The following is a 27568-nucleotide window of genomic DNA, read 5'->3' on the forward strand; positions in this document are numbered from 1 at the left end:
AGAAACTAGATGTGCCTGGTAGCAAAACTATTCCATGAACTGGATAACAAATCATTCACTTTCTATGCCACATTTAGAACTTCTCAGAGGGAAGAACATGGAAATCCAAGAGATTCATTTTTCCCTTTGCAGATGAAATAGCATTTTACCAACAACATTCTCTCTGTTACTTAAGCATCTGAGACTCCTGTATCCTTCAACATTTTGCCAAATGAAAAAGATGATAGCAAGGATGACTATTGTGAGAGAATTTCCATTTTCCCCCAGATGCCACATTTTGGTTGCCATGGCATTGCACAGGCTCGGAAGGGCTCTGCTTAGTTGGATATTGTGCAATTTGTCAAGCTGCTCCTCTGGTGAGTCACTTTCCCTGGTAAAGTGTGTTTCAGAAATAAGTGTGGTCATCAGTTCTGGTGGTTTGCTAACACTGCTGTTACCCTGTGACCTGAATTCCCTCTCTCTGGACATAATTAACTCTGCCAGGTAGAGATAATTGCAAAATCATTTGGCACATTTTTGAAAATGAAGAGGCCTTCTCCAGAAGTTCAAATCCTACATATATATATATGTGTATATATATATATATTTACTTTTATTCTTTAAGACCAACGTGAGCCCATCTGTTCAAGCAAAATACTAACAATAAAAGGTCCTGGGCTTTGCCCCCATGGACAAGCCTCCAGGTCTTCCAGGTTCACCCAACACTGGAGCAACAATGGGGGTAATGTCAAACCAATCCTGTCCCATGGGCAGCCCCAGGATCAGCCACAGGTTGGCTGTGCTCCCCACAGAAATGACAAACTGCTTCATGAAAGAAAAATACACCCTTTGCTTTGAGTATTGGTACTGCAAAGATAGCATCAGAACTGTGCATCAGGCCAAAAAGATGGGCAGATGCTTGAGGGATCAGAGATGATCAATAAGAATTGCCTGGCCCTTTGTTGCAGGAAGGATGGCTAAATGCATTTGGTTCTAATTTCCTTAACTCTCCATTTAAAAAAAAAAAAAAAAGAGCACCCTGCAAAAGCAAGTTAACGAAGAACAGAATAGAAACAATTCCCTTGGTACATCCCAAATCAAACCCCACACCAAAAAATGAAAGAAGATTATTTGTCCTAACCAATTTCTGATATAGATCTTGTCCAGAACTGAATAAAATCTTCCAGTGCTAGGAACATTCTGAAGAAATTTGAAAGTGCAGCTATTTTTCAGAATCTCTGGAGGCTAGTTTAGGAAAAGGCATCAACAACTTGTAGTGCAATTTTACTGTTATTTCCACCAGCTCTGTGGCTGAAGTCTCCTGTGGTTTTGTTCAATTGATCTAAAAAGGAATGTAAATATAGAGGAAAAATGGCAGAGGAGAGTACTCAGCATTAATTACAGGTACATAATAAATACTGCATTTATTCTTCCACAGATGTAGCTCAACAAGAGTGCCTGCAGAAGAAGCTGCAGTGAAATATAAGCCTGGCTGCATGCTGCTATACATCAGTCAGGTGCACTGTTTCCACATCACTAAAAACAAATAACGACGTCCACAAGGTAGATGTAAATAATAGATTGTACCTATCGACTGGGTAGCCACCAGCATTTCTATCTCCCCGCCCCACATCTGAGTGTGTGCACTCACCACCCATGGCAGTTTGGTCCCTCTCGTTTGGCAGCTCAGCAGTGGCTGCAGCACTGCTCTGTGCTGATGAGTTGGGTCTCACTTCACTCTTTGTCTCAAGCCAGTCAATGGGTGGATCACATCTTGCTTTGGGGCACAATGTCATGCTCCCCACCACTTCCCAGCTGTGCTCCCTTCTGGCACCTTGCGCAGCTCAGCCAACACAGAAACTCTTCTGTTCCTGCATCCCCACTGGTGCTCTCAAGATGTCCCTTCTCAAGTCTGGCTCTCTCCCAGCCCCAAGCTGTGATGAAAGCTTCATTTTTCATTTCCTTTCCAACTGACCAGGGCATCTCCAGCTTTGTTCTCTATATAATGAGCAATTACTGAGAACAGTTTCATTCCTACATACAATCTGTCTTGTCGTGACACGACTGCACATTTCCCTTCTACTCATGGCATACTGTGAAATGAACCTAAAATATATACGTTTCATTCCCACAGCACAGTATATAGGATGCTCCCATGAAGCCCTGTTTATTTTTGGAAATGCCTGTTTAATTTTCCTCTAACGTGGCACAAAGGATGACTTTATTGACTGGGTACTGTGGTGTGATATTCATCTCCCTGCCAAACTCCAGTGGGGACAAGGCTCCTGTGGCCACTCAGCCAAGAAAAAGTGTGTATATTCTATCTCATGATAACTTCAAAGGAAGAATAAATTCTGGGAGGTATATTTCATCAGAATGTATTTCACTTTAGTCAAACATAAGTTTTCTGAATCAGAGAAAGGGTAACTGGGTTCAGTTTGATAGTCTCTAAGACATAGGAGGTCTCTTTTAGGCACAAATTATATGAAGAAATACATTCTGAGATAAAAAAAAAAAAAAAAGAAGACCAATCTCAGAAGCTGACAGCAAAAATGTACTTTTTGTTCCCTGCTTTTTTATCATTTTCACTGCAATCAAATCATTGGCTTCAGAGAAAATGATGGGACAGATAAAAAATCCAGATGCCTCATTCTGCTGCAGAGGAGGTCTGGAAGCCCAAATGCCAACTCGGTCTCCTCAATGGCCTTGAGTCTGTCCAAGCAAGCAATGGCAGCAGGGTACTGGATAGTAAAGAGGTCCCACTCTCCACAGTTGCTGCACATGGGGGTTATTTTGAGCTCTGAGCACAGTTTATCAAATAACATTTCTGAAGAATGGAACAGTATGAGTCATATTTACTTCACATTTCTCTTGCTGCAGGCTCTCACTATTGGCTGTGAGTTATTTATTACCTCTGACGCTTGCTCTGTGAATCTCCTTTCTGGGTCTGTATTTCACATTTAATGAGTGCTTTAGCAATTTCATGACTGTTTTCTGAAGTTGAGATGGCACTTTGCATAGCCTCATGGTTTATGGCCTGTTTCAGACTTCACTGATTTCTGTCCATTACTACGTACATGAAACAACTCACAACCCAAAAATATTGCTTTCCTCCCACTCTGCTAGGTTTCAAACACTACTTTGAAAACACACATTTCATGGACAATGACAGGGTCCATCTCAGCTCAACAGGACAATTTTCTTCATGTAGCAAGGACTGAACCACATCACGAGTCGGTGATGGTGCAGAAGAGGGATCCCTAGAGGTGCTCAAGGCCAGGTTGGATGGGGCCCTGGGCAGTCTGATGTGGGGGACAGCCAGCCAGTGGCAGTGGGTTGGAGATACGTTGTCTCAAAGGCCCCTTCCAACCAAAGACACTCCATGATTCTATGACAGCAGACTCTAGTGGAGCTCACAGTCTCCTTTGGTCAAAACTATGCACATAAGCCTGAGTAGCTTATGACATAGGAGGACTGGATTCCTTGCCCATGCTCATGTTGCAGCCTCCGAAGGCATAACATCGTTATGGCCAAGACCTTCCATGACTGGTTACAGTATGGGCTTTGTCACACTTGTTCAGACTACACTTAGAAACAACAGCTTCAGAGCTTAAGGAACTTCAGTTGGCCTCATCCTCAGAAGCTTCACTCCTCAGGAGAAGAGGCTGTGAGCACACAGCCCATACCTAAGCTCTATCTCGAGTATCTACAGGTCATTAAATACACACTGTTTCTTCGAAGTATTGGGTAGCTTGTGATCAGCATACTTAAAAGCTTGATTAAAGTTCTGGCTAGTAAGTCTGTCCTTTAAAAGGACACAACTCTCTTTCAAAAGCAAATTTTGGTCTCTGTGGGGGGTTGAAGTTCCCTGGGGATTGGTCTGAGATGGAGGAACATACTTTCACAAGAGCAAGGAGTTGTTGCAAACCTCACTCCCTGCTGTGCTGAGTGATGTGTCTGCAGTTTTGATCTTCCTTTTTTTTTTCGTGACAAATACATAGTGGCATATGCACTTGAAAACAACATGCTCTGAAAAAAGAAAAAAGAAAAAAAAAGACAAATTTCCCCTACTACTTCCCAAAACAAAACTGAAATAAACAAACCAAAACCTCTACAGAAACAAGATACACCCCTGCACTTGCTCCTTTCTGCTGGGGAGAGAATGATGGAACAGATGTATAACAGAAGCTATTTATGTTGATTAATACATTACTGGGGAGATACTGAGAGATTGCAGTGATAAGTTTAGAAGCAACCGTACAGCAAATATATAGGAATGGAGCAGATCCCCACCTGCCCACCACGTCGTTGTACTGAGTATTCGTTTCTAAGTGATGTGTCACAGAAATCCTGCACCAGGTTCATGTGAAAAATACATGTGAAATACGGAGTGTGCTCAAAGCCTTTCTGTACAACAACAACCTACGAAAATTCTCACCCTTCTGCTTCCTCCTTGCTTTCACATTTCACAGAAATATTCCACTCCACCTGCATCCATCACAAGGAGCCGTGCTCAGTGTGCTTGGAGTTACAGTAATTCCCATGCTTTCAAGTTCTCTGTTCTTGCAAATATTTGAAATCAGAAAGTCCTCTTTTTCTCAATGGGAAAAGATAGATTCCAGTAAAATCGTAATTTTCATTGTCAAGATGATCAAAATAACGTGAAAATAATAATGATACAATCGTTTTCATTTCCTATGTTGAAGCAAAATAAAACACTTTGAAATGGTGATTCTAAGCATATTGTTTAACAAGGTAAGATCTTGTTATTTGGATATATCAAAACCACTGATTTTCCCCAACACTTTTATAGGAAAGATGCTTCAGAACTCACTATTCCACAAAGTCTGAGCTTTCTACCTGTCTGCACTCCTACTTGGAACTGCAACTGGCTGTAGAAATGTCCCCAGAGGAAGACATTCTCTTCCCTAAGAATAATGATGACATAAATAGCAATGAGAATGAAAATGCCCATAACCTGATCTTAACACATGGGGCTGTGTTACAAGACACAGCTGAATAATAAACTTGGATGAATGAAGTTGAATTTCCCTCAACAGGGAAGACTTCCTGAATGGCCCTTCTGGACTCCCACTAATAAATGATCAGATGATAAAATATATTCATAAAAGCTGTCACTACCCAAATTGCCTCACAAGATCTCATCTCCCTGCTATCCCAAGCTTATTAATATTTGGACAAATTGACATCCAGTGGCCAACAAGCCAGTGCCCAGCTTCCCCACAACATCCCTTGGGAGCAGTTCTGAACTGCACAATGTTATCTTCGCTCTCCAACAGAGATGTGCCTCCCTCTTGTCCACTGATTTCTGATATCATCCCAGAGTCTGGGAAATTAACTCCTAGCACCTGCATTCACCCAAAGCACAGTGTTATCCCAGGCTCACCTCTGGTCCTGCCTCATATGAAGGCAGCCATGCCACAAGAAAAATCCCTCAGGCATTACAGGTATTACTTACTGGATATACAACCCATGCAAATAAATAACAAAATCTATTATAAACATTCTCACAGCTATTTTGTTCCTATGTTTTGATTTTTTTCTTTTCTTCTTGATTTTGTATAAACAAGACACGAAGGCTATGTGTATCTTGGGCTCCTTAAAAGGCAAAAACTCTACCATAAAACTTTCAAAAAGAAAGCAGTTCTTTCCAGACCTTATTTACAAGTACACCTCTGCTTGTGTCTCTGTCACAGATTTGCATTTTCTGTATTTCCTGCAGTTTTTCAGCCACCTTATATTGTGCCTGCTTTTCCAAGAAAATTTACCTAAGATTAATCACAACAGTGAATACAGAGAGTAAATGATTCCCATCAGGAGTCCCTTTAGGAAGTCCTTAGACTTCGGATGCTATTGAATGCTCAAGCAGCAGAACTATCAAATTAAATGGGAACCAAAAGGGAAGTCTGTACTTCTCTGACCTTTCTAAAGGCCAATAATACTTAAAGCCACACAGTTCTCTCCACAATGTTTGGCACAGACTATATAACCATCTACTGTATTATTTCTTCGTACTTTACTAGAATTCTATGGTTTCCCAAAAATGCTAGAATGACCTTTTTCTAATAGAGACAAAGTAATGACTGACAATAATTGATTCCAGATGGGTGGCTTTAGAAAATTGTTTGCATTTCTGTAAATTTCCCCAAAAGAGCTCACTAGCATAAATTTAGAATGCTATTTTCTATGGTCCCAAGTTTGAGGTCTCAAGTTCACAGCTGAAAGACCAATGAACTCTTGGACCCCTTCTGAATTACTAACTGATTCAGAAAACTACAGTTCAGGAAGGCAGTCAAAGAACCTGTTCAGCTCCAAAGCATGTAGAAAGAACAAATCACTTGGACTGGAAGAAGGAAGGCAACCCACCTTGGAGAAATATCACATCCTTGCTGCATAAAAGCTCCCAGGGAGAACCAGAGACTGTTGAATATCCCGAACTCGTTCGTCTGATCATTGGCTGGCTGGTCCCGTCCTTCCTCAAACTCCTCAGTGTGCCACTCATAAGGGCTGAACCGACTCACCAAGAAGAGGACAACGCTCACGCCAATGTAGGCAAAAACAATGCACATCCATATTTCATAAGCCAAAGGGTCCAGAAAAGAAAACACTCCTGGTTTGGACTTCTGAGGTTTTTTTATCATTATAGAGATACCTAAGCTCATAAAAGGTTTGGAAAAGTCTATAACTTCTTCTCGAACCAGAGTGATGGTTAATGGTGCCACAGCCACATCAGCCCTCTGAAAAAAAAAAAAGAGTTGCATTCTGGGGATAAAACATATCTACTAACTCCAGCTTGTTTTCCTTTATTTCCTCTGTTTAACCCTACTATCTGAAAGTAATCAGACAAAACCAATTGAAGAGAAATGTTAAAAAGTAGCAGCCCATAACACTGGTGTATTATTTCCATTTTATCATTACTGATCACCAGTTCTACTTTGAAATCAGTTTCCTTTTCCAGCCACCCAGCTCCTGTGTGATTTATCCACTGATGTCACAGTATGATGCAGAAGACTTTTGCTAAAAGAGCCTTATCATCCAGACATCAAAAGAGGCAAGGAAAGGCCAATTGCCTGAAAAAGGAGACCAGGATGTTTACTTCCATCAGGAACTGCTTTTTGGTGGCATAACTGATGAAGAAGAGGAGAAAGTTCCAGTGACACTGACATGCACTTTCCATTTATTTTATAATCAGTCTTGAAAATGGAGAGGAAAATGCACTGAAATGGTTGTCAGCATATCCCGTCGAGATCTCAGCAGGACTAAGATCATCCATTGCTCCAGCATGGCAACACACAGACTTGGGCACTGATGCTCCCTACACTATGAAGGGCAAATTGGATCCCTCTGAAGAGTGACTTGAAACATTACAGATGGGGAATTATCAGAGCAAATCAGATTTAGGAGTGTAGGGTGAAGAGACACAATTAAGCAGATGGAAATGAGTGACTAGCCCAAAAATGTCTGGTTCACCAAACATTCAAGGTCAGGCTGGATGGGAATCCAAGCACCCTGATGGAGCTGTCCTTGCTCTTTGCAGGGGCAGTTGGACCAGATAACCTCTAAAGGTCCCTTCCAATTCAAACAATTCTATGATTCTATGAATCTATACTGAATTTTTGAAATCTTATTTTTGTTTTATCCTGACATTATCAATCAAATACAAAATATAATAAAATTTGGAGATTCTACTCATGAGAAAGATTGACCTTTCAATACCTGTTCTTCCAAAAATGGAGAGAAAAACATATCCCTGCAACTGTTGAAAGAGAACATTTAGACATTTTCATGAGTACGAAATGTGCTGTCCCACCCTGAATTAAAATATTTTCTTTGGGCTGATTATTTGCATTATCACAGCTGCAATCCACAAGATAGCACAGGCTGACAGAAGGCAGGGCTCCTTTTTACTCTAGGGCTTGAGACTGTTCCCAAGACAAGACCTGAAAACAACGGACAAGGGGGAAACTCACCCCATAAACAAGTTCTCCCACCATGCCGTTCCACGTTTTGGTGTCAGGGTCTCGGGCTCCATACTTCCCATCTCTGACAATCTCCAGCCTGTAGTGGTAGCCCACATGCTTTGCAATCTCAGCAGCAAGTTCCACACAGTAGCCTTCATACCTCTCATTGCCTTCAAACTGGTTGGCATTCTTCTTGAGCATCACATATGGGTCTTCCTGGCACAGAGGACACCAACATTGAGCCACCTCCCCAGTCCAGAGACTCAGACTAGAACATCTTGGCTTATGTCTGCTTGCAAAGCCCTAACTTTGAGTTCACATACCAGTCAACAAACAACGGTGTTAATTTAAGAAGTATGAATGGTAATTTTTATTCTAGTGTTTCCTATTCATATATGCAAAAACAGTGTGCAGCTTCTGCAGTGATAGACCTCAGGGCACTGGAGATGCCTGGGGAGATTTGGGTGACAAACCTTTCATTGTGACTCTGTCAGGGTTATTTAGTACATTTCAGCTCTGAATTTTTAAAGGAACGGCTGTCTGTGTGGGCACAGATAGAGACAAATCTGCTGGGCATGAGAGAGCCCTAAAGATGTTTAATTTAGTTTGGGTATTGCATCTTCTTTGTCGATCTAGAAGAAGCATTCTACAAACAAGTTAGTAAAATTTCATCTGTTTCTGCAGGGTGATCGTATACAATGACACACTACATGATACCATACATTATGGGGTACTTATTGTTCCTTCATGATTATAGTGGGGATTTGTTTTTAAAGCTATGATTCAGGCTCCCTGCACAATACAGCTTATCTTTCCAAAAATTACAGCCCACATTCTGTGGGCTAAACACAAAGCACAGGTATAATGTTCCTAATTTACCTATGCTGATGCCTCTACTATCTTGTCATAATCTTTTGTATTTTCTATACTTAAGCATGAGAGCTCTTTAATACCTACTTAATTAGCCACAGCAATTTTCAGATACCTTTATGGACCTGACAGGAAACAGTAAGTGCTGTTATTATTATTGTTATTATTGTTATTGCTATTATAAAAATGATCAAGTACAAAGCAAGGCATGCAAAGGGGAAGAGGCAGTCAGCACATCAGGGAGATGGGGGAGAAGGAGAGCTGGGCTGGAAGTCCCAGTACTTACTAGGATCGTTGTGACTATGTATGTTCTGTTCTGGAGGCTCGTGGACTCATTGCCAGTTTGCGTATCTATGGCTGCTGGAACTAACTTTTCATCTTCGTTCCAATAACCAATCTGCCAAATACAAATTCAGGACAACTCATTGATATCTCCTTGTAATATTAACCAAGATATGGTAACAGGATCATCCAAACAGGGTCAGATCTCTCTGCAAGTTTGTACTCAGCCAATATCACCTGTTCTAGTTCTTGGTGCCTTTTTCTGGGAGAATCAGGATCTCTCCTGTTCCACTATGCCTCCAGCTTGAGAACAACATGCATGATATACTACAGTTTCTCTTGTAAATATGTAAGAACAAATGGCACTCGCTCAGCAGTAGGAGATCACAATTCTCTGCCCTATCCCTACTTCAAGAGGTCACATTTTCCGTGTGTGAATTCTTAATATTTTTCTATCATGTCTGCTGCGTGCCCAGATGTGATAAAATGCTGTTCTACAGCTGCCAGTCTGTGTAAACATACAACTGGCTCTTAGGATATCTAATGCAACAGAAGAAAAAATCAAAGGGGAAAAGAATCAAAACCAATCCTGATCAGTGTCCAATAATTTGAGGTTATGAATAAAAGCAAGCAGAAGAATTTGTATGTTAAAATGTGCCTGTTAATAATTAGGGTTTGGGCTGATCTGCCACTACTTGCAAGTAAAGCGCTGTGCCAACGAGTATCAACAGGAAGATCATTGCTGAGGTTATCCTTTTCTATTTTATAAGGGGTTTTCCATCAGCTCATGTATACATGGAATTGCCTGAGCTTTGGTCAAGTGCAAGGAAAATGTTATTACATAAATGGGGAAGGATATTAACACAGGGCATGACCAGGAGTTGCTGATAGCAGATTACAGACCATAACAATAGAGGAGGAAAAAAATTCTACACAGGCATCTCATCTGTCTTCATTGCACAGAGAAGAGAGTGAGGAGAAAGCTTCCAGAACTCTGCTCTGGGGCAACATAAATGGAGACGTATGGGGTTTTTCTTTGCACTTTTATTCTGGTGGATCTAAGATAAAGCATTATCCTGTCAGTTCTGTGTCTTCTAAACAAATATTTCTGTCAGTAAATACACAGCAAAATCGAGATATTTAACCATTCTGCTGCTTCTCCTCTAGATTCCCTCTGGACTGCCACCATCTTTCCTAAGCTCAGAAGCCCAAACAGGACATAATATCATATTTATCCTCTTACGAATGCCAAACAGAGGAGGAAGATCATTTTGAATATTTTTATACTGATAATTCTTTAATTTCTCTGTGAGGAATTGAAATTTTTTCTTTTATGATGCTGCTGGTTCCTGCTTGGATGTGGTGGGCTGTGATCTGACACTGGTTCATCACAGGTTTAAGTGGGTATGGAAGATGGGAGCTGTACATACGGAACTATCACTATTTGCAGTTTGTCTTGGTTTCAGACAAGTCTTTTAAACTTCAGGGAGTGAGGGGATGCTGAGGGGTTCCAGTGAATGCTTCACTCCAAATTCTTTAGCCGCTCTCCTTTATCCATGCAATAACCCTTTGTTCTTCAGATAGGTAATATCTGAGAGGGAAGTAAGTGTATGGAGTCAGAATGGCAAGTGGATCAGTGTTTCAAGGACTCAATGCACCTGAAAATTCAGATTTTCAGAGAGCCTGGGATATTGAAAGGTACAAAGGCCTCAGAACACCAGCGATACCTACATAACAATCAAGACATAGTAGGTAAAGAACTTGTTGCTTCAAGGAGAGCAGAATTAGATCAACATAAAGGGTTCCCTGGCACTGCTTAGGGCAGACAGGTTCCTCCTGGCTCTGTCTCGGCTCATTTTTTAGAAATGAAAACTGGGAGAGCAAAAACAGTTGTGTAGCTGGGCCTGAGCCAATGTGCCCTTGCCAACAGCAAGACTGAGTGGGCCAAGCTTTCCTTTCCTCAAAATCTCTGTTCCACAGCTAAGATGCCTTTCTTACTCTTGATAACCCCTTCCATATGTTGCATTTTTTAGTAATACACTGTGAGCTCTCTGTTGTGCTTGGCTTTGCTCATGCAGAGAGCTGGGAACGTGCCTGTGGTGACTCCACATGCAAGCTTCCATGAAAAGAAATTTCTGTTGAGATCTAACTACAACATAACGAGAACAGAGAGTTGATGCCAGATACAGGAGCTCCAGTCACTTTCTTTATTACCTTTCTGATCCCGTCGTGTTTCATCTCAATCACATGGAGGGTGTAGTTGGTCCTCCGCCCCTTCTCATTAAACTGCACGTTGCCAGACAATCCTTCAAAACGGACCTTAAAGACATAAATATCAGTGAGAAAAGCAAACTGATCAGCACTCCAAGCCCTACACAAACTCCATCTCTTGAAACTCAGTGGTCCATCACTGAGCTCAGTGATGCATCAGATCACGTGTGGGAGCCCATCATCTCCTGGTATGCAACAGGCAGCTAAGCCAGCTCTGAATGCCTCAGGCTCTGTGTTTGTGTTGTCTAAACCTAAGTAGGGATCAAGATTTGGTAAAGAACTTGTCAGGGCAAATCAGGAACTGCATTTACAGGAAATATGAAACTGTGGCCACAGCTCCCAGCTGTTACCTTCTGATAGAGAAGAGCCTATCAGTTAATTTACCTGCTTTAATTTAATTACCTGCTGCACAAGTCTATTTAAACCTGACTATTCTGTATTGTAAATGAGATTTACATTGGCAATTTTGAATCATAAGTCTCAGCTGATAACCCTGCCACGCTGAAGAGCACTGCTCAGCCACCACATAATATTTCCTTAGTTTTTCCTCTCCATGTGTCTCGTTGCAAATGACCAGGAACATGGGAAAAGGAGTACTCAGACCCCTGGATTAATAAAGGTTTGTCTCAGCCTTTCCTCTTGTTTTGGATGAATCTGTACTATCTGCAATGGATGTTTCCCACATGCAAAATGGGAACAGGCATTTAATTAGCTTTTAAAATGCCCTGTGAATCTCACAATGAAGACTAAAAGAGATAAAAGAAATGAGGATATATCACTATGGATGACATCAGCTGCTAATCTGCTAAACTGTTTGTTTTCCAGCTATTATCACACAGGTTTGCCAAGAAAATGAACATCTGCCATTATTTTCTGAAGCTTCTCAAGTCAAGAGGTTATACTTGGTAAAATTTGGAGAAAAGTGCTTTTCCCTCCTGACAGGAAACAACATGCTCCTGAAAGATAGCTCTGCTGGAAATGCATCACTGTCTAATAGACTCCATGCTTCCTTCTTTCCATGGCCCCTTTTACATTTTTTGACCGACTCTGAAGCTCAAGTCACAGGTACTTGTGCTTTGTAGTTTTATATGCACTAAAGGTCAGGTGTTCTAAAGGCAATTCCTTCTGTCTATAGGAAAAAAATCATAGCTCTGTGATACCCATGTAGCACTGACATAGCAAGACAAGTCTCTCCCAGCCATGCTTGAGGCTGCAGCATATTTTTTTCTGTCATTTACCATCCTGAGACCTCTCTAAGTGTTCCTTTTTTATTGTTTCATTGACCAAAGCCATTCTGTCTTTACCTCTTTGTCACTGATCCAAGGATTTTTTCTCTTTCTCTTGAGAGAAAATACCCACTCAACCGGAGACAGGGACAATTTAAATATATTTGTTTATGAGATACAGGCATGTGGTCCTCTGCTGGAAGAGGAGGATGCTTTTGTGGCAGTTTGATCTGCAGTGTTACTCAGCAGTTAGGGACCAGCTACCTGCTTGCTAAGCTTGGTTACTAAATAACATTAACAAAAAATACCTGTCAAAAATTATAATAATCTTGCTGAAGCACTGAAAGCTCAATTTACTGCTTTAAAGCAATGTTTTGTGAGAATTTCCTGGGGGAAAAAAAAAAAAACAACCCTTACTTCCCTTTAATAAAAGCATGCATTTTGTGAAAATGTGTTAGATTTCTGTTTCTAAAAAACTGCAGCATTTTTCAAATTGTTTTCTCTTTTTTGGTCCCACTATCCTCGACTGTTTCCTACACTAAACAGAAATGAGGCAATTTGGGAGCTTATTCAAGACATTTCAGTGGAAATAAGTGGAGAGACTTTTTTCTTTCTAACGGTCTTAACATTTCAGGCATTAGAAAATGGGAGGTGAAGAGAGAGAACGCTGTGAATATCTGTAACAATTGCTGTAATTGTGAGTCTTCACAGAAAAGACAACTCAAACCTTCAATCTAATCTTAAGTTCTTTCCATTTCCATTTTCCTCTTTCTGTAATGGAGTTATTGCTAAAATACTAAATGCTGGAGGACTATTAAATTCATAGTTAAAAACTCCTTTGAGTATTCCTTCCTTCACTGCATGATTCAGAACCTTTTCTTCTGACCATCCCAACTGAACTGGCTAAACTTACTGAAAATTATAATTTTTTAAAGGTTAAGAAACAATTTTGGCAAATAGCTCTACGTGTTCTTTGCCCCAAATCACTGCAGTTGAAAAGAGTTTTGAAATCCATTTAATGAAGAGCTGAGAAAAAATCAGAGGAGATTATCAAGTACACACATAAAATTACCAAGACTAATTTTGATATCCTACTCTCATAAATTCAATAAAGAAAAATGCTGGAGAGTCCCTTGCTCATCGTATATCTTCCAAGTATTTAATGTTTATTAGGTAACTGATCTCCCTAATGCATCAAAAAGGCAGATTTCATTACAGGAGCTTGGAGAAGCTATGACAGTGATTTGTCCAAGGTCATATGGAAAGTCAGTGACACAGGCTCGGGGACAAGTAAAATATAAGGAATAAAATCAATCTGAATGCAAGATTTTGATTTAGAGAAATTTTTGTTTACCACCAAATCAAAATACGTGTAAAAAATTTATGTAAGATGAAAATTAGCCAAAATAATTTTGTACTTCTTGCCTTAAGGAAAGAGGATGGGATAAGCTATATTTGGATAACACTGAACTAGCAGTATTTGCAAGCAAGGAATTCATCTATTTTTGAAACAAATGTAGCACAAACTATGAGTAAGAAAGTAGAGAATGTGTCTGAAAAAAGAAAAAATGTTAGAAATGAATGTCAGTTCTTAAATTTAAGTAAGCATTGTAATATTCTACCTTTCTAAGTCTTTGAGAAGTTTATTATTCTTCTCCCTTGCTGTAAGTTTAATATATATATGCATATTTTGTTTATTTAAAAGTCTAAAATTCCATGCAGGATGAAAAAGCAGGATTTTCAGACTATTAAGGAATAAAGTTTCTTAATAGCTGTTATTAAGACTTTTGCCAATCCTCACAGTACGAAACAAGCTACAGTTTAATCTTCAGGAACATTTTGATTCCAACCAACACATAAGGCAAAATCCATACAATTTCAAACGTCATTAGGAATCTGGAACTAAAGCTGAGTTCACAGAGATTTGAAGGAGCTTCAGAAAATGCAATCTGAGTTTGTCTGCCTCTTGGAAAGATAAAAATAGGGACCCATGATTGATGGGTTGGTTTGGCTTTTCCATCCCAGAACTCCAAAAGAAGAAGCTGGATGGCAACAGGAAAAGCAGTTTACCGAGCCCGTGCCCAAACTCTTTGTGAGACCTGGCTCTTACCTGGAAGAATCAGTTTCTCAACCCAAGCAAGTTATTTAGGTAATTCTGCTACTCGTTGCCCCTCTCCCCCTACCCATGGGCTATGTATGGCCACCCCACGGCACACGCGTCGGTTGGGTTTTGAACCTGCTGCAGTGCTCTCTGAATGTCAATGCCCTGTCCCCAGGGCACGGCCGGGTTGGCGAGGCAGTCCCCAGCATTGCCACGTCGGGAGATGTCAATCCGCTGCCTCCGCAGGTTCTGGAACGCCTCGGCCATCACCCGGACCCCGTCATACGTAAGGGCTGATGTGTACTAGAAAAAGAAGATTATGGCTCGTTAGCCTGAGTTGACCTCAGGTGTACTACACTGTTTTGACAACTTTTCAGATTATCTGCTTTGTTTTCACCCTTCCATCTTCAGAAGGAGCCTTTGGCTCCTTGTGATCACTGCTGTCTTGGTGACCTGTGGAAGTTGGTGCTTCCTCTTCCAGAGGACAAGAGCATGAGGCAGAAACTCCTGATTCGCCTTCTGCTGCCTTCAGATTGCACTGAGCCCTCAAAGCCACTCACTTGTTACCCAAATCTTTCTGTTTAATTAGAATCATTGACCTGAACTTGCAAAGATTGTACAGTGTGAAAGTGAGACTGTAAGATACGCCAATCCAAGTAACGAGTCACTATTTCTGGTCACAGATGGAGTCCAGAAAACTCAGCTGCAACGTGCAAAAAATCTGCGAAGGATGAGTTTATTCAAGCTGAAACTTGTGTAGCAAAGAGGTAAAACTCTGGTGTAAACAACAACCACTGGCTTTAATTCCTTCTCCTGTGATTACCTACGGATTTATTCATATGAAACTGTAAAAATAATACTTCCAAAGTTGACATTTCTATTGCTGAGTGTTTGCCAAAAGTGTATTTGTTTTCAAATGTCAGATAGAAAAATAAAACCACCCTCTCCCTCTGCCCTCGACACATTCAGAGTCTTATGCTCTGAGTTAGGAATTAAAATCTATTTGGACTCTATTGTACCCACTGATTTGAAATGGTCAGAAACAACATCTGGAACAGCTTTATTATCACTGGGTGGGACTGACTTGAAGTGGACCAGAAAGACCCTAAATTAAATGGTTTTCCATATCACTTACCTTTGGCCTCTTCCAGTCCACACGAGGAAGCTCCCTGGCATCATTATTCCTCCACTGCTGCATGATCCTGGCTGGAACAGTATCCGTGTAATTCACCAACTGGAAGCCGGTGACGTTGGCTCCACTCTCCCTGAATTTCGTCAGATCAATATCCATAAATCCCTGGTACAAGACAGAAACAGGAGACACTCATCAGATGAGCACGTCTCTGGGTGGATAACAGGAAACGTGTCTGCCTATGGATATGACAGCCAGCACAGGAGAAATCTCTTCCCTCTGCAAAATAAGGCCTGAGGCTGAGAGGCTCCACTCCCCAAACACAGGGCAAGTTTGTCTCATAGGCAACAGAGGGGCTTTGAATTGGATATTGGAGATGAACTGCAAGCAGTGGGGAGAAGTGGATATTTTTATGGTGTCCCATCTTTGGTGTCATCTGTTCAGCAGCACTGCTATACAAAACTCTTTGCGGTGTTCCCCAAAGCAAGTGTTTGGGCAGAGCTTCTGTCTCCATTTGCTCTCAAATAAATGATGTCAGTGTGAGTTAAAAAAGCCAGGGCTATCCCTCCCACGAGACACTGGTCAGGTTCCCAAAATGGTGCTCACTCTCTGCAGGCTGGGGGAGCTAATTAGCTCATTAATTTCCAAGGTCAGAATCAAGCCGTCGGATGGAAACCTGTTGTGAGAAAAAACAGCTTGCAAGGAAAAGACTAAATTGCCCTCTTACATCAGTGTCAGACCAAGAGAGTCATAAGTGACTCAAAAATGTCTTTAAAGACTTTCACAGCTTTTCTTCCTGCTTTTTGTAAGCAATTTAGCATCCACTTACAGGCTGAGAATTGGATGGAGATGTACAGATGCTCTAAATAGAAGATCTGTTTAGTTTCAAAGTGCGGTGATTTAGGTTAAAAAAAAATAGAGAAAAAAAAAAAAAAACAACCAGTGATACTTCGTGAGTATGTATTTCTCAGAATGCTGGTTTAACCCACATCAATCTTGTATGTAATTGCCAGCGTAGGGGTTTCAGAAAGCCAGAGCTGTGATTAATGAATAGGAAATGCAGCACGGTAATTGTCTCTGACATCTTAATGCGTTTCAGGCCAAGTGTTTTTTGACACACAGAGCTCCTAAGGTTCAGAAAGAGGGACCTCACAGGTTGCCAACTGGTTATTCATGGCCAGGACCAAATTGCACTGACATTTTGCTCCTGGGAGGTACTCAGGGGAAAAAGATCTGTCAAAAGAAACTACCACATAGCAAGTTGAAGTGTGTGCCACCAGCTCCTCCTTGGAAGGCTCACAAAGGCATGAAGGAAGGTCCAAGTTCACAACAGAATGTAGGATGTCTGGTGTTCTTAACCCCTTCAACAAGCAGAACATTCAGAAAGGATTGTGACACCAGTGACTGAATAGCAGTGGCTGGAAACACTGTCCTTCAGTGTTTTCCTCAAGCCAAACCATTCTGTAACTTAAAGCGTGGAGACATCTAAAGATTTTCCAGTTGTTTAAGGCTGTAGAGAACTTCATTAACCTTGGATACGCCTTTGCATTTTGAGTGTTATTAACTGCTGCAAAAAAGCTGTTTTCACCTGTTATCCTTCCTCTATGTTCCCGAGTACAAGGTCAATGCAGAACCTTGCACTAATTATAAAGGAATTTTACTTACTGCACCAACAAAATCTGCTCAGAACAGTTCTGAGTGACATGACAGCGAATGAACTGGGGAATACCAGAGGTCAGACATTTAGAAAGCAGTTCCTAGAGGAAGACAGTTCTTGCCAGCTAACATAGAAACAAGAATATATTGAATTTTATACATGCTGTCACTTGGAAATGTTTCTATCGGCAACACAGGATCAGGAACTAAATACACTTATCTGTCTTTCTGAAAGATCAGTCCATGCTTGTAAGAACGATTAGAGCAGATGAATCACAATATTTGAAAGCAAAGAAGTCATCAGTCACCTGATATCTTGTACTACCTACAGCCACACTTTGCAAAAAAAGGGGACCTTTTTGTATAGTTTTCAAGTGACCATATTTTGAAAATTGAAAATAAAGAAATGAGACTGTCCGGGCTAAACCTCAGTGCACAGGAGAAAGGGAACTGAGGCAAACAGAAGAGCTGTCCTATGTGGGACATAATCATCTAAACCAGTGTGATAAGTGATCACCTGTTATTTAACTGCCAGTGGACTCAGCAGAGCACAGTGGCACTGTCTAAGAAATAAATACAACCTGACACCACTAGTATTAATTAATATATGGTTCAGCTCCACGTGAGGACATCAGGGGAAGAATTCTGGGGAACCTGAAGGCTGCAGCAGTTCCCTGTTGCCACCCATGTATCTGTGCCTGCAGGCAGTGTGTGTGCTCGTACTGCATCCAGCCCTGGTCAGGGCAGCACAAATATTAATTATGCAAAGCCTCACTGCCAGGAAGTTCTAAGGGAAAGAAGATATAAAGTGAATCATGCTTCCTTTACTCAGAAAGTCTATCTGTCACCAGTAAGTGACTAAGGGGAGACTGCAGCCCACTGCTTTGGGGCAGCAGATATGCTTGCAGCAGTGCAGTTGGTATGGACCCATTTGGAAAAGAATCAGCACAGAAATGCTTCCTTTCACCATCAATTAAAATGCAGCAAGAAGTGAAAAAGGCTGGAATGAGGCTCTCTATGGGACCTTGTCAGCCAAAACCTTTCCACAAATACTGTCAAAAGCTCTCTTTTCAGCCATGTCTGGAGCACTGGGCTGTGCAGAGAGACAAGCTCACATCCTGGAATTCAGCCTTCAGGATCTATAGACCTGAACCACTCAGGACATATCTGTAGGACAAGCAGGTACGTGGCCTCTCCCTCTTACTCAGCACTGCTGGTGCCCTGGAGAGGAACACAGCAGTTTGTGCTCAGCCATGTGCTGTGCCTGCAGCTGGAGCAATCAGGCAGAGCAGCACCCAGGGGAACACAAGCTCCCCAGCCTCCCCATGGGCACTCAAGGGAGACAGCACTCCTGCAAGCACAGTTCTCTTTGGGACCATCAAAACTACACTGGAAGGGACAAAGCAGCAGCAGCAAACTCAGCCCTGCCCTCCAGCAGGCTTAGCTGTCCCTTTTATTTAAATTCACTTTGCAAAGTCATCTCTGTAAATCAGAGAGTGTGGCCTTCTGCCTTGTGTGCACTGGGAAAATGCTCAGCTTTCTCTGCATGCCATCAAATCAGGAGTCTGACAATAAACCACAAGAATCTGAACCTGTCCACGCTGACAGCCTTCCTCCTCCATGCCTGCCCTGATTCACAGTGTCTGCAGTGTAGTTCACACAACAGCTAGGCTCGGTTCAGTGCAGGGAAGTTGCTGTTTAGCCCATACTATGGACTGTTCTCTCTGCATTAATGAACTCACAAAGTGATTGCATGGAGAAGCCCTGCTGTTAGTAAATAACATAGGCAGCTGGTAAAGTCCTTCAAATCTTCAAATAGCAAACAGAGCAGTGCTGGGAAGCATTCTTTCCTCATACTGTTTTCCTTGCTTCATCTGTTCTTTATGCTGTGCTTAAACTAAAGCCATTTTTCAGCCAAAGGTTGTCTCACTGTCCCATTCACTGCCTTGCTTCCTGGGAGAGATGTCAGCAAGTCACACATTTATATTCCCCTCCACCGCTTGTGAGCTCAGTCATCAAAGGAAATGCATAATGCAGGAAGACTGATGACTTGAAATGCGTCTCATGAATCCATCTTGATTAACCGGTCCAAGAAGGATCTGCCTTGAAAAGAAAGTCTCCAGAAATTAGCCAACTCCTTATTTAGACCCTGAACATCACCAGGAGCCAGGGCAGTGAGTGGGCAGCATAGATTGCTGTCAGACAGTGGAGGAAAGGCTCCCACCTGCATGACAGCCCTCCTCAGACCTGTCAGCACCATCCAGCTCTCTGCACATCATCCTTCTCCTTCTCCTCTCCTCTTTTTCTTCTTTCACACTTGAGTCCTATATTGCAATATCCCTTCTTAAGCAGAAACTGTTCAAACAACTTGCCCAAACTCACCCAGAACCATGTGACAGCAATGGAAAACTGGCCCAGCTCTCTTTAGAAGCAATCTCTGCATGGTCTATGATGCCAGACTGCCTCCTGCTACCAGACTTTATAAGGAAGACTGCAAAAAGAAAACAACTGCTTCTGAATGCCTGTGGATCAGCCAAGTGAATGCAAAGTGGCTCCTGTCATTCCAAGGTATGCTGATGCCATTCTGCAGGGAGCAGGAAGCATTTCCAGATAGAGCATCTCTCTGTACAAAATTATCTTCAAGCTTGACTTGTCCAGTAAAGTATCACTCTTCACTCCCATCACTTTGTGTTAATAAGGAGAGTACATCAAAAAAGAGCCCAGCTGCTTGTTTCATTCCAGCATGCCTTCAACGGAGAGGACTTCTCTACAGGACTATGAATATGTCGGATTTCATTATAGCACCAAAACATGTGAGTCCTCACTATAACATGAGGGCAAAGAAGAAAAGGAAAATACAAATAGGAGGTAGGAGCACTGTCAGACAAGGTCCCAGTCCTGAAGCTTGGCACCCACTTTGTGGGTCTTGCTGGAAGGCTCCAGCCACTTTAGGTGAATGTTTGCTCTGCAAAGAGCTTTCAGAGCTAAAACTGATTTAAAGGCTTGGGAAACATGCCATGTAGTGACAGACTCCAGGACTTCTTTCAAAGATATGATTAAGGGTTGACCTGATCACGGTTTACAAGGACCAAAACTTCAGTAATGGAATATCAAGTTCCACAAACAGAAGCATAAATCTGATGGAGAATGAAGCTAGGCAAATTCAGACCAGAGAGAAGCATCGATGAAGTCACCAAGAGGAAGCTGTTATGGATTTACATACCCAGCTGAGCTGGGTAATGGATTAGACGACAGCAAATGGCTGAGAAACCTGTTAGTTTATCAACTTTTCTTTTCTATGATTTAAGCAAACACATACTTACTTCCAACACTTGTGATATATCCATTTGTTACTCACCTGATGCTCAGTGATTTTTTGAACCCTCATTAGCTGATGCAAAAATCCTTCCAAATGCTGCAGCTTGTATTCTCCTCTGTGGGCAATTTTTATATCAAAACTAGACAATTTTCTGTTACACGAGACAGCCTAATTCAAACAAAAATTAATTCAGGGCACTCCTGTGTCTTCCACTATCAATAACTCAGATAGTGTTACTAGAGTTTCTTCTGCTTAGTAATCTCTAATCAGAACAGAAAAAAAAACGGTTGGAATTGAAACTGGAAAACCAAGTTTTCTGGTGAGCCTACCTGCATCATGGTATAATTTTAGAGACTTAAAAATAACTTAGGACATCTTTTTCCAGCACTAGAATAGCAGTTTTTCAAGCCCAGGCATCCTGAGATCCTACCAGCACAAGAAGCTGGTACTGTACACATCCTTCTGACTCCCACGAAACACTTTCAGATCGGTTACTGATGCAAACCTGAGCACTGCTGACCTCGCTTGCACCTTCAGCCACCTTCTAGAGGTAAAAAAACATGAACTGAAGAGGCACATTGAAACCAGAGGAGACACAAAGCAAGCCAGCAGGCTTTGCCTGACTGCTGCACAAGGCTCTCTGCTGTCAAAACTGCTGTGCTGGTGTTCTTCAAATCCATCACTGCTACTTGCAAAGTGAAACACTGTTCATGGCTGGACTCAGCACTAACATATATAAATATAAAATGGCAGAGGAAAAGGTGCTTACCTCTTCTAATCACCTCTGTATCTTTATTCTTCTTTGCTACCCCTCACATCAGCAATCTCATGCACTTATCTATTCAACTTCAAAGAAGAGCATTTGCTAAAAGAAGATCCTGGACTAATGTGCCAGGAAAAGGAAAGGCTAAAACACTGTGTGTGGCAGCTGTCCTTAATACTTTTCTTTTAAAGACAGGTCACACAAAGGTCACTTATTTTAAGACAAAAACTTTCCTCTGCTCAAGGGAGCTCATGTTCTCCCACTATGGGCAGTAGTCAGCCCACCTGCCTGGCACAGGATAAACAGATACATGAAGGCAAGGTTATGGTGAAAGAGTCTGTAACATCAAAAGAAAGAAATCCCAGAAGTTTCTAAGCTTGCTGCTCTCATACTATTGACTGTATTTTTTTTTCTTTGTGGTTGTTAAGATGATGCTTTCAAAAGCTGAGAACAAAGCTTAGGAAAATACGACTCATGAAAACAAACACTTCTTACAGTTGCCAAACCCCTTTGACTTGCAAAAAGAAAAAAAAAATGGAAAAAAAAGAAAAAAGAGGTGAAAAGAGAGAGAGATGAATGCAACCTCCCTGTGCTGGTACACCTGACATATAACCAGCTGGTGAGCAATACCTAAGGTACATCATGGGTACTGGGTGAGTTACTCTGGCTTTCATGAGTTTGCAAAAAACAGGGATAGAGGCAGATATGCCCCAAGGAGAGGGAGGAATGCTCACATGAATGCTCCCCCTAGCAGGGATGTTGGAGGCAGACCTTCGTGGGATGGGCAGAGCTGAGCAGGATGGTTTTGTCTTTGGCAGGGAGAGCAGGCTCGGACAAGGATGTTCGCTCATGGCCTGAGGTGCAGAATGGTTTCATTTTGTTTGTGAACATAGAAATATTATTGTCTCACCTCAGTAACAGCAATTTCACTGAGAAAAAGAAAGCTGTTCCTGCTGGGAAATGCTAGCTTTCATTTGCTGCTACTTGTCAAATTCTGCTTGGTGCTTTACTACAGCTTATTCGACAGCAACCGCTGGGCAAACAAGGAGTGATTAATGCAAGCCAGTTCCTCTTTGCTCATGAATTGTCTGAGACCAGATAGGGAATTTCTCCATCTTCATGTACTCCTATGAATGACTTTTTTATCCATAAATATTTCCCAAGGTTTGCTTCAAAAATGTGATTTCCATCATAATCTCCCCATAAAGAAGGACCTGGGAAGGTTATGTAGTAGCAAAAAGACAGATATTGAAAATCTACCCACTCTCTCCAGGCAGTGTGGGTAACTTGGTGGCTGTAAAGCAGCTGAGGGTTCACCTGATTTGTGCAGGGCAGAGCCTGTCCCAGATGTCAGCCTTACCTTTATACAGGAGGAGTGTCCTAAAATCAGGACTCCATCCATCAGCACAGAGGACAGGAAATAGTCCATTTGGAAATGTTCAGGCACTTGCAGTTTTCAGTTCTCAATTTATTTTCTTAAGACCCAGCACTTCCACAAAACCAGGCTGTCCTCTCCATGTTCGTGTGTGCACCTGGGAATGTGTGTGAGAGCAGTGCATGCCCCATCCTCTAAGAACCTGACTACAAGGGAAAGTATGAGGTGTCTAAGGTCTATCTGCTATGTGTATGAGTCACTGTGAATAAATCAGAGCTTCCTACACTCTCTGAAGTTTCTAATCCAACAATGAGACGTCCTTAGAAGAGGGTAAAAGTCATTGTTACCTCTTGGGTTTCAGAAACACACTGTGGTTTAACTCTCCCAGGCGGTGACTCCCCATGTTCTGCTAATCACTTATACCAACCCTGGTCATCTCTGCATGGCTGCTGCACTGCCTCACCACCACAACAGTCTCGAGAACATGGGACCATCACAGCCATTCTGCCTTCCCTCCTCCGAGCAGTGAGCAGCTCTCTTGTGGGTGCAGCACACTGCAGGCACTGACTCAGCTCTTAGCACCTGAACCTGCCTGTTCAGCCATTGAAAGGTCCTTTTCCATCTCAAGCAGCACAGTCAGTAGCAGTGCCCTGTGGGCCCCTGTCAGACCCTGTTGCCCCTGGGACCCAGAGCAGTCCCTGCAGAGCTGTGTCTGGGAGGCAGCCCTCCTATGGCGGGCCTGAAGAAATGAAAACCTATTGCTCTAAGTTAATTATTTATAACCCATGCTGGTTGAGCATGCAGCCCTCTTCTAGCCAGCTCTGTCCTCTCAGCATTTGTGTGCAAGGGCTAAGGAAACAAATTTAAGACTGGACAAGTCTGCTTTCTCAGGCTGAAAATGGGGAGAGAGCAGCATCCTAAGTCGGAGTGAAGTGTCCCTCTTGACTCCATCACCAGAGTATCAGAGCACCTCATGCTTTTAATGTACTTATCCCTATGAGACCATGCAGAGATAAGAGGTGACATCATTCTCATTTCCCTTCTGCACGGGTATGCACAAAAGCACTCAGACATGCACACTGCAGTTCCTTCGGAGTGCTTCCCTGCTTAACTCTAATGAAAGGACATTCATAAACATCTGAGTGCCAGAACTATAGTTATACTTTTAAATATAAAAAACGTATTTATTATAATGTATTTTTAAAATTATCACCTGGAGTTATATAGGCAGCTTTCCAGCTTGCATGGCTCCCCTTGCACCGTGTAACATTTTTAACCTTGTAATTACATGGTAGGCACCCAGCACAGAAGTGCAGGGTCAGTATAAGGGCATTGCAGGGTAATTATGTGTCCATTTTTGTCTTGTAAATTACAGAGTTATCTTGGGACTGAGAGAAGGAGAACAGCAGCAACTGCTTGACTAATTGGTAGTTAAAAGTTTAATTATCCTAGCTCTGACGTGGAGCCTCCTAGATGCAGCTGCAGGAGGAAAGAAAGCTCCAGACTATGCGTGGACATCATGTCCCACAGACACGACATAGGTGGGACCAGGCCTGGGGACAGACCATGCCACAGGTCCCTGGCTCTTGGAGAGAAGGACCAGCCTCTGAATGTCCTCCTGGATGGAAAGGGCAGGAGCTGGGCTACAGAAATCCTCCAGCTGCTCTGTGGACCGTGGCTATTCTGCTCTCTCATTTCTTTCCAGCTCTCCATAAACAAAGACTTCTGAATTTCCAACCTTCTAAGAGAAGACAGCATACTGCTCCAGAATTATGGCTCTGCTGCTGCGCAGCACAGCTGCTTTCAGGGGATGCCTCAGGAGTAAAGGAACTATTCATTCCTAAAAGAAATCCTTAAATCCAATGGTTTCCTTAGAACCATTACAGTCAGATCAGATTTAGCAGAAAGCAGAAAAGTCGCTGTAAAGGACCAACAGAGAACATAGGGACGTGACAGTTACGTATTTTCTGTTTACTGGAAGGTCAGAGGGATCTTGGTAGATCATCACTAACAAGTACGGGGCTCTCAGAGCAGCTGTGAAACACTTCACCTGGGGTAGGGGGGACATCAAAATGAGGTTGAAAGCAGTTAGAGAACTGATGTTGTTAGCAATAGCCAACAGTTTCTTGGTAGCCCAACCGAAATGAGCTGGAAGAATAATGCCAGAAGTTCAGGTGCTCACACCATGCAAGAAAATCATTATCACAACAGGCATTAATTGACAGTTACCTTAACAGGCTTTGAGAAGACACAGATTGAATCTGGAGGCAAAGAATCCTAGCAACATTGGAGATGCCCCAGAAATAATCCTCCTGGCTCGAGACAGAAAACACCACACGCAGCACACCACAAAGGGCTTTGATAATCTTTCTACTCAAAAGGTGTTAAAATGACTTCCATCTCAGTAACTATAAATACTGTGCTTTGCAATATATGAGATAACAATGAAAACATCAAGGAGGGCAAATAAAATAAACAGTACTCAACTCACCATGTTTGCCAAAATGTAGTGATACCCGTTCCCATTTTTTTCAAGCTTGATGATCTGCAAGAGAGAAACCAAGGCTATTTAGCAGAGGCCCACTAAGGAAGTAGAGCTTTATTTATCTGCCTTTTCTACCATTATTTATTTCCAATGGCACCGTTCAAAGGTAAACAGGAAGACAAATTAAAATTTACAGTCTCGTTAGAGGAAGAACAGAGCTTTCATACATGACATTTGAGAAACAAGTCTGAAGTTAGAGTGTGTAAGATTCCCAAGTAGATTCTATAGGCAAGGAGAGTAAATTGTCTGAACCAACCTGTTTTCTACAGGCTCAGAGAAAAAAAAAGAAAAGCAGTACTATTAAAAAAAAAGAAAAAAGAAAAAAGATTAAATACTATATTTCAAACACTGGAGGAACAAAGTGGAAAGCTGGAGCCCATTTGTCCTGTGAGCACAGCTGAAACACCGAGCAAAACTAGAAGAGCTATTTTGCACATTCATCCGTCTACAGTCCCTGCTGCAGACACGTAGCTGGGTGAGATGTCAGGAGGTTTAAGCTATATTACAGCAGCTGTTCTCCTTTAGTGCGGTGGGGCAGCTTCAAACCGCATCTCCAGAACAAAGCTGCCTGAGCAAGTTGCCCAGCAGAGGATTCCCCCTGCATGTTCATTGAGATTATTTATAACTTCGTACTCACGGTGTTGCAACATATGCTCTTTGCCACACTTCATTCTCCCTGATGCCAGCAGTTAGTTTTTTCTTTTTTTTTCCCTCTTTTATCCATGCAACTGCTTACAGATCTGTAATCCTTGAAAGTTTCTGTGTTAGCTGGGAAAGTTCCCATGTCTAGGTATAAAGGCAGCATCTGTGTGAGGTTGCCTGTGATTATGGGGCAAAGAGTCACTAGACAGTCAAAGATAGTCCCCAATCACATTCAGTGTTTCCTTTGAAACTGCTCTCCACTGATTTCCAGCTGCACTGTTAAATTATTTCCTGATTATTAGAACCAGATATCATCTGCTCTTATCCAATCCATGTCCTCAAAACTCATATAAATTTTAAAACAACAACAAACACCAAAGAATCCCCACTTTCTGATGGAGCATTGCTACTTCCATAGCTTTTCTTCACTGGCAACACTATCCCCTTATTTCTATTGCCATGTAAACTGATTCTGAACTACTGCCTTCACTGCCGATGCTGAGGAAAAGCCTGTAGGAATGGCAGTGATACCAGAAAGATCCTTATAGCCAGAACAGTGACTGAAGGACTGCCAAGCTGGATTGAATCAGAGATCAGTCTGCCCAGGATTCCTCCCTGATACCGAGCTGGTAGCAGGTGTCTGGGAAGCACTGGAGACCAGGGCATGCATGTGTAGAGTGATCCTTCCCATGGGACTGCACTCCCAGATTAACATGAACAACAATTTAGAGATCTCTGAATGGATTATAAATGAGCTAACACTTATTCTGTGCAAGTGGACCATCTGCCTTAGTCTTTCTCTGATGAAGTGCTCTTGTACATGGCACTAAAACTCACCTAGTTCCCAGCGTTAATGTACCAGTTGCAATTAACTCCAATGAGGACTTCTTTCAGTATTTTACACAATCTCAGCTCCACCAGCTTCACTGACCCGTGGTTCTCCCCACAGGCAGCCTCAAAATGGCTACTGTGAAGGAGTCTGGAGCACTCAGATAAAAAACCCAAAAAGCTCTTTTTATACCTAAGGCTATAAGATACGTTTTCCTGTTATTGGTAGTCCCCTTTTGGAGCATGGTCCACTGACAAATCCGAGAAGTAAAACCAGACCCAACTCTTCATTCATCATCTGGGACTGAACTTGTGGGAGAAAAGGGCATCTCTGGGCCACTGGAATGCCTAAGAATTATGATCCAATTCCCTGTTTCTCCAGTGTCAACAACAGATGGCATTGGCTCCTTCTGCCAGAACTCTCCCTTTGTTATTTCATTAGGTGTTGGAGCCAATGAACCCAAGAGGACTGCTGACCAGCTTTCCCCGAGCTGTTAATCTTGCAGCCCATCCACCTGAATTATGAGGCTGGCTTCCTGTGTTTTACACAGTTATTTGTGATCTTAATTTATTTTAAAATGCTTGCTCAGTCCTAAT

At 42.1% G+C, this 27568-nt stretch overlaps 1 protein-coding gene across 2 annotated transcripts in view; it reads right to left on the reverse strand.

The window, feature by feature from the left end:
* GRIA1 (glutamate ionotropic receptor AMPA type subunit 1) overlaps window positions 1-27568 on the reverse strand; it is a 107218-nt gene that overhangs the window by 26879 nt on the left and 52771 nt on the right. For both annotated transcript variants that reach the window (XM_065734675.1, XM_065734676.1), the window contains exons 5-11: window positions 25448-25501; window positions 15847-16008; window positions 14847-15014; window positions 11328-11432; window positions 9118-9228; window positions 7971-8177; window positions 6367-6737 (exon numbers count right to left, since the gene is read on the reverse strand). In XM_065734675.1, the coding sequence (XP_065590747.1) occupies window positions 6367-6737; window positions 7971-8177; window positions 9118-9228; window positions 11328-11432; window positions 14847-15014; window positions 15847-16008; window positions 25448-25501 (1178 nt within the window). The remainder of the gene's footprint in view (window positions 1-6366; window positions 6738-7970; window positions 8178-9117; window positions 9229-11327; window positions 11433-14846; window positions 15015-15846; window positions 16009-25447; window positions 25502-27568) is intronic.

This window comes from Cyrtonyx montezumae, unplaced genomic scaffold, assembly GCF_038088225.1.
Source record: "Cyrtonyx montezumae isolate F1298 unplaced genomic scaffold, pur_monq_1.0 scaffold_18, whole genome shotgun sequence".
Taxonomy (NCBI): domain Eukaryota; kingdom Metazoa; phylum Chordata; class Aves; order Galliformes; family Odontophoridae; genus Cyrtonyx; species Cyrtonyx montezumae.